The following is a 6,774-nucleotide window of genomic DNA, read 5'->3' on the forward strand; positions in this document are numbered from 1 at the left end:
GGCGTGGGCCAAGGTTTGACAAGCTTCCTACGCTGAATGCCTCAATTGTTGAATGCCTCAATCGCAGTCGAAGATACCGACCTAGAGACGCTATTCGCATCACTCGATAATCTTCGACGACCTTCAAGAAAATGATACAAGCGATTTTATTACTGATTCCATAAGGATCACGGCCACGAGACCTCTTGTTTCTTTCACCTAAAGGAAGAAGTCAAGAACTTGATACGTCGGGGTTATTTGAAGAAGTATGTCAGCAACAAAGATCGAGCCGAGCCAGAGAAGTCGACAAAAGGAAGAGAAGCGAGAAGGGTCGCGGTCACCGAGGCATAAGGATAATCATCCTCCAGTCATAAACACCATCCACTGGGGCCCGAGTGGGGGCCAATCGGGGCATAAGAGGAAGGCTTTAGTTCGGGAAGTCGCGCATGAGGTCTGCACCTCGTATTCTAAGGAGGTCGTGGTACCAATCCTATTTGACGAGCATGACGCTAAATGGATACATATGCCCCACAATGATGCTCTTGTAATTGCGCCAAAGATAAACCACGTGAAGGTCAGAAGAGTTCTCGTTGATGGTGGGGCTTCGACCAACGTGTTGTCTTTCTCAACCTACTCAGCTTTAGGGTGGGAGAAAAGGCACTTGAAGCCCAGCCCTACACCTCTGATCGGCTTTGCAGAGGAATCGGTCAGTGCAGAAAGGTGTATCTCACTTCCTGTAACTTTCGACGAAGCGGAGCACTAGGTGACCAAGGTCACTGAGTTCGTCGTGATAAATCGAAGCTCAGCCTACAACATCATTCTTGGCCGGTAGTTAATTCACGACCTCAAGGCAGTTCCGTCTACATATCATTAGGTTTTGAAGTATCCGACCCCCATGGGGATTGCTAGGATTCGAGGTGAGTATAAAACCTCGAGAAAATGCTACGCAACTATTCTGAAAGGGTCTGCTACTTGCACAATGATCATGGAACTGTTGGGTGTGTTGCCCTAAACTCGTAGTTTGTATTTATGTAAAAACAAATGTATATTCAATCAAGTTTTATTCAATCAATTTGTTGTTGAATTCATAGCATTGCATTTCCAAAATCCAATAAACTAAACATCCAAGGTTATTATCATGTAATCGGGACAGTATATATATTAGGTATATATTTGATATACCCATGATATACTGGGTATATATTTGATATACCCCTGATATACAACTGGATAATGTCTCGGGAATAACCTAAAGGGTATATAGTATATGGATAAGGCTGGGTATCTTATCCTGGCAACACTATGGATACCACCCACTTTGTAAATGTTACAGACGACTTGATCCAGGTCGTTCGTGTAGAGACATGCGAGTGGGGGTATCCTATACAATGAGTGTGTATAAGACCGGACCGCGAAATAGCCAATCTTTAGATATAACACCATTAACTAACAGATTGCTATTTCTTATGATGACCAGGCAACTCATTCTCAATCTTGAGTGAGTTATGGACTCCTGCCCGTGAGAACTCATCCTTTGATCTGTATGGATGAGAGTGGCCCGAGTCGTCGACTCAACATTCCTACCATTTTGGGGACGAGACCGAGTGAGGAGTTGGGAACATAACTTCACAAGATCAAATTCACTCATCCCCAACCTTAGGGGAGTAGATGAGTGTTCTCTAAAATGCCGACTCCGAGACTTGAACAAGGGGCCCCACCCTTTCATTGGCCCGAGAGTGACTTCCAGTTATTGGTCAGACCATAACCGGGTTGTTCATTAGAGGAGCAGTGGTATTTAAAGAGTAAAATGTAACTCAGGGGTAAAACGGTAATTTGACCCAGCTTGAGTTACAAGGACTCGTGAATGATTGACTTGCCATTAATGGTCGTATATCCATGGACACGAAAACATTATGCAGTGAGAAGAGTGCAGCTGCGGGTCTTTAGTGGAGTGACCCATAGTTAACGAATGTTGATTAACTCGGTCAATGAGTTTGACCGATTAATCTTGTATCGTTGGAGCTTCTGATCTGTAAGTCCATTAGGTCCCCTTGCTAGCTCACAACAGGTAAAACGAGGATCAAGTTTTTGGAAAAATTTGAAATGTTCAAATTACTCAAGGGATTATATGTATATTGATACATTATAATATATAGTTAATTCTAAATTAAAACTATATATTATGAGAGACATTTTTTGAATGAGATTCAAATAAAATTAGTATGAATAAGGTTTATATTAAAACTATAGGTTAAAAATAATGTCATAAGATGTAATCAGTTATGAGACACATTACGACTATAGGTTATACGAGAAAAATGCTATAGAATATGATTCTACTTTTGTAATAAATAATTAAGTGTTAATTAATTATGTGATTTATATATATTAATTCATTGTTAATTAGATTAATAATTAATTAATATTTATTAATTAATATGATTAATTATTTAATTATTTATATTATTTATTAATATTAATTTTATTAATATTATTAAATAAAATAAAACTCCCCTATAAAATTGTAGGGGAGTGGGGAGTTAAGTGACGTGGGGTAACTCCTCACGTCATAGGATTTGGTTATGAGTTTTTTTCATAACAGTTTTGAAAAAAAAATACAAAACATTGAATCCCAAAGTTTTTCCCCTGCATTCTCTTAAGTGCTCCCTCTCAATTTTCCCTCTTGTTCCAAATCGAAACTCCCACAAGCACGATCTCGTACCCAGAGAATATCACAGAAGATCATTTGGTGGTGTTCGGGAGATTGAATCGTTGAATAAAAGTTCTGCAAAGGTAAGGGAAAACATTTTCCCCTGTATTTCACACTTTGCATTATGGGTTTTGTTCTTCTAAAATTCATGAACGAAAATCATAGCTTCTGCTGCGGGATTAACATCCCATCAGGAACATGGCGCACCAGCACCACTACAAGGGATCGGGACGGAGCTCGTTCGCGGCACTCCAGCCGAAGAACTAGAGCTTGTACCATTACTGGAAGCAGACAAACAGGTCAGTATTGGTAGCAAGCTGGGGGCTGAGGTAAAAAGGAGCTCGTCAGCTTCTTGCAAGCAAACCCCGACGTGTTCGCGTGGTCCCATGACGACATGCCCAGTATCGACCCCGAGATTATAGTGCATCGGCTTAACGTAGATCCGTCTTGTAGGCCTATAAAGCAAAAGTGTCGGCCTGCCAATGCTAAGCATGGCAATGTAATCAGTTAGGAGGTTGGAAAACTTTTACGAGCTAATTTCATAAGAGAAGTTCATTACCCTGTGTGGCTTTCTAATGTTGTTTTCGTTAAAAAGTCTAATGGGTAGTGGCGCGTCTGTATTGATTTTACGAGCCTCAATAAGGCGTGTCCGAAAGATAGCTTTCCCTTCCTCGAATAGATAAGCTCATCGACGCGACGGTAGGCCATGAGCTACTTACATTTATGGATACCTACTATGGATACAACCAGATCAAGATGCACGTCCCTAATCAGGAGCATACCTTGTGAGCAAGGGTTTTATTGCTACAACGTTATGCCATTTGGTCTGAAGAATGCAGGTGCGATGATAAGTCTTGAATTTTAGGAAAAAGTGTTTACAAATTGTGCATGTTTAATGTCTTCTGAAATTAAATACGTATGTTTCATGCATTGAATCCGATATAAATGAGACTATTTCTTAGGAAAGACTTGTACACTTGGTTTTGGATAAATAAATGGAATTATGAAAAAATATATATGTTTTATAGGGAAAAAAGAAGGAAAAAGCAGCAATGCACCTGCTGTAGATGACACAGAGGCTATCTTAAAGCTAGCAGCGATGCGTCTGGCGCATCGCCAACACTCTAGAAACTTCAGCAATGCGCCTGGCGCATTCTCCACCTACAAATAAAGGCTTTTGTTGACCGGGCAGTTGGAAGAAATCTCAACCCATCCCTTGATCCGTGCAACCAAATGCTGTTAAGCCCCATTGTAGCTCCTCCACTCAAATACCCAAGATTTTCTCCACCAACTTGCAAGGTTTAGCTTATAAATACCAAGTTTCATCAAGCTTCAAAAGAGAGCTAACTTGACATTTAAATTCCAGCTTGTTTTCTCTCTAGAATTTATGCTTTTATAATTTGTTTTGTCTTTAATTTTGCTCAACATTCCTTAAATTATTTTTATTGCAATTCTTTTTTGTTGTTATCATTTTCTTTAGATTTCGGTTCTCAATTTTAATTTAGCTATTGTAATTACTTCTTAATTTAATATGATATTTTATTTCAATCCACTTCTTATTATTTCTATTTTTCATGTTTTTATGAGTAGCTAATTTGCTTTTCCAACCCTCTTACGAATGACTTAGTTCCCATCATTTTAATTACATCTATCAGATAGCACGGCGTTTACGCTCAAATTGCTTATCTTGATTGAGTAAATTAATCTAGTTGATTTTACTTGCTGACCACTTGTTTAAATCACAACAGTTGAGTTTAATTCTGAAAAGGTTAGAGTCAACGAAGTTCATCAAGATAAAATGGGAAGTTACTTAGACATAAGAACTTAAACAAGATCCTAGATATAGACTCTCTTACCCATTAAACGTAAGTTGGAGTTTTAATTACTTAGGATTCTTCTAGTATTTTACAGACATGTTTTAAATACTAACCTAATCTTCTAAACAAACCAAAAGCGGTATGGCATAGGAGTTGAACCAGTTTGCAATTAGAGAGTAAATTTAGTGTGAGATTCTGATATGCGTAATTCATTTCTCTTCGAACTAGTCAGTAGTATGAGGGTTGGTTTCAAAATTCTATTTTATTAAATTATAAAACGTGCATTTCAACCGACCAATTTTTATTCCCAAACTCGATTGCTCATTCAAGCAGTTTACAAAATCAATTTTAAAAGAAAAATAGTCCCTGTGGAGACGAACTTGGAATAGTTCCAGATTATTACTTGTGACAGTGTGCACTTGCACTCGTCCCTCTTGCTATTAAGCAGAGGCGCAAAATGCGACCTATCAACAGATGGTGAATATGATGTTCGCCAAGCAGATCGGCTGCAACATGGAGGTATATGTGGATGACATGTTAGTCAAGAGTAAGTAGACGAGCTCGCATATAGCCGACCTCGAAGAAGTGTTTGGTGTGCTCCGGAAGTATCAGATGAAACTTAACCCGAGCAAGTGTGCCTTCGAGATTTCATCAGGAAAGTTCCTTAGGTTCATGGTTCATAAACGAGGAATTGAGGCCAATCCGGATAAGATAATGGTGGTCCTCGAGATGTAAGCACCGAGGAATATCAAGCAGCTCCAAATGTTGAATGGGCTCCTCGCAGCCCTAAATCGCTTTGTGTCTTGCTCCACGGATAAGTGCCTTCCTTTCTTCCAATTGTTGAGAAAGAAAGGTCGCTTCGAGTGGACCGACGATTGCCAACCGCGTTCCAACAATTGAAATAGTACCTCGGCACGACTCCACTACTGTCAAAACTGTTGCCTGGCGAGGTGTTGTATTTATACTTAGTTGTCTCTGAAAAGGCGGTTAGCTTGGTCCTTATCAAGAAAGAAGAGGGAAGAAAAATCTGGTTTACTATATGAGTAAGTCTATGACCGAGGCTGAGGGACGATACCCTTGTATCGAAAAACTAGCCCTCGCGCTAGTAACATCTGCACGAAGGCTACGACCATTCTTCCAAGCTCACCAGGTAGTTGTTCTGACAAACTTCCTGCTAAGGCAGGTCTTCTACAAGCCCGAGACGTCAGGTCGCCTGATGAAGTGGGCCTTGGAGCTCAGTCAATATGATATTGGCTACGAGCCCCAGACGACGTTGAAAAGTCATGCAGCAGTGGACTTCATCGCCGAGCTAACCTCGGTTAGATAGGGGGCCGACGATCATGACCAGTGGACTTTGTATTTGGACGGTTCATCAAATTAGAAAGACTGTGGAGCAGGCATGCTGCTCCTCGGCCCCGGGGAGGTTCGATTTGAGTATACACTCCGGTTTAACTTCCGACCCTCGAACAACGAAGCCGAGTACGAGGCGTTGATAGCTAGGCTGAGGGTCGCTAAAGGAATGAACGTTAAACACCTTTTGATCCTCAGCGATTCACAGCTGACTGTCAATCAGGTTACCGATGAGTATCGGGTGAAAGATGCTCGAATGGAAAGATACTTGAATAAGGCTCGAGAGTTCCTCGCCCAGTTCAAGGAGTACGTGATTCGACAAGTGCCACGGTCTAAAAATTCCAACGCCGACGCTAGCACGCTTGGCCTTGGCGTATGAAATCGATATACTGAGGACAATGCTGGTCAAGGTGCTCAACGAACCTTCCATCGATCAACCAGAGATGATGGAAGTTCAGTTAACCCAGCCCACGTGGATGGATCCAATCAAGAATTTTCTAAGTGGCATAACTCCGACGGACACGTCCGAGGCCAGGAAAGTCCGCCGTCAGGCAACTCATTACATCGTGCAGGACGATAAGCTGTACAAAAGGGGATTTTCTCTACCACTATTGCAGTGCCTCGGTCCTGATGAGGCGAGCTACGTCATTCAGGAAGTCCATGAGGGGATTTCCAGAAATCACGTTGGAGCTAGGTCAATGGCTGCGAAGATCGTCAGATAGGGTTACTATTGGCCGACCATTAACTGCGATACTAAGGAATTCGTAAAAAGGTGTGACAATTGTCCGCGCTTCGCAAATGGGCTACAACAATCTTCGGAGCTGCTGACCCCGATCTCGAGTCGTTGGCCGTTCGCTCAATGGGGGTTAGATCTGATCGGCCCGCTACCGACAGCGAAAGGACAGGTAAAGTATGTTG

At 41.5% G+C, this 6,774-nt stretch overlaps 1 protein-coding gene across 1 annotated transcript; it reads left to right on the forward strand.

The window, feature by feature from the left end:
* Positions 1-247: 247 nt before the first annotated feature.
* Positions 248-742, forward strand: LOC111023559 (uncharacterized). The gene has a single exon (XM_022301022.1). It carries the CDS (start codon positions 248-250, stop codon positions 740-742), a length of 495 nt encoding a protein of 164 aa, XP_022156714.1.
* Positions 743-6,774: the final 6,032 nt, after the last annotated feature.

This window comes from Momordica charantia, assembly GCF_013281855.1.
Source record: "Momordica charantia cultivar OHB3-1 chromosome 7 unlocalized genomic scaffold, Mcharantia_2.0 BLBB01000007.1, whole genome shotgun sequence".
Lineage (NCBI taxonomy): Eukaryota > Viridiplantae > Streptophyta > Magnoliopsida > Cucurbitales > Cucurbitaceae > Momordica > Momordica charantia.

Excerpts from the sequence above, each read along its gene's own strand:
- LOC111023559 (XM_022301022.1), top strand. The coding sequence starts at position 248 with ATGTCAGCAACAAAGATCGAGCCGAGCCAGAGAAGTCGACAAAAGGAA.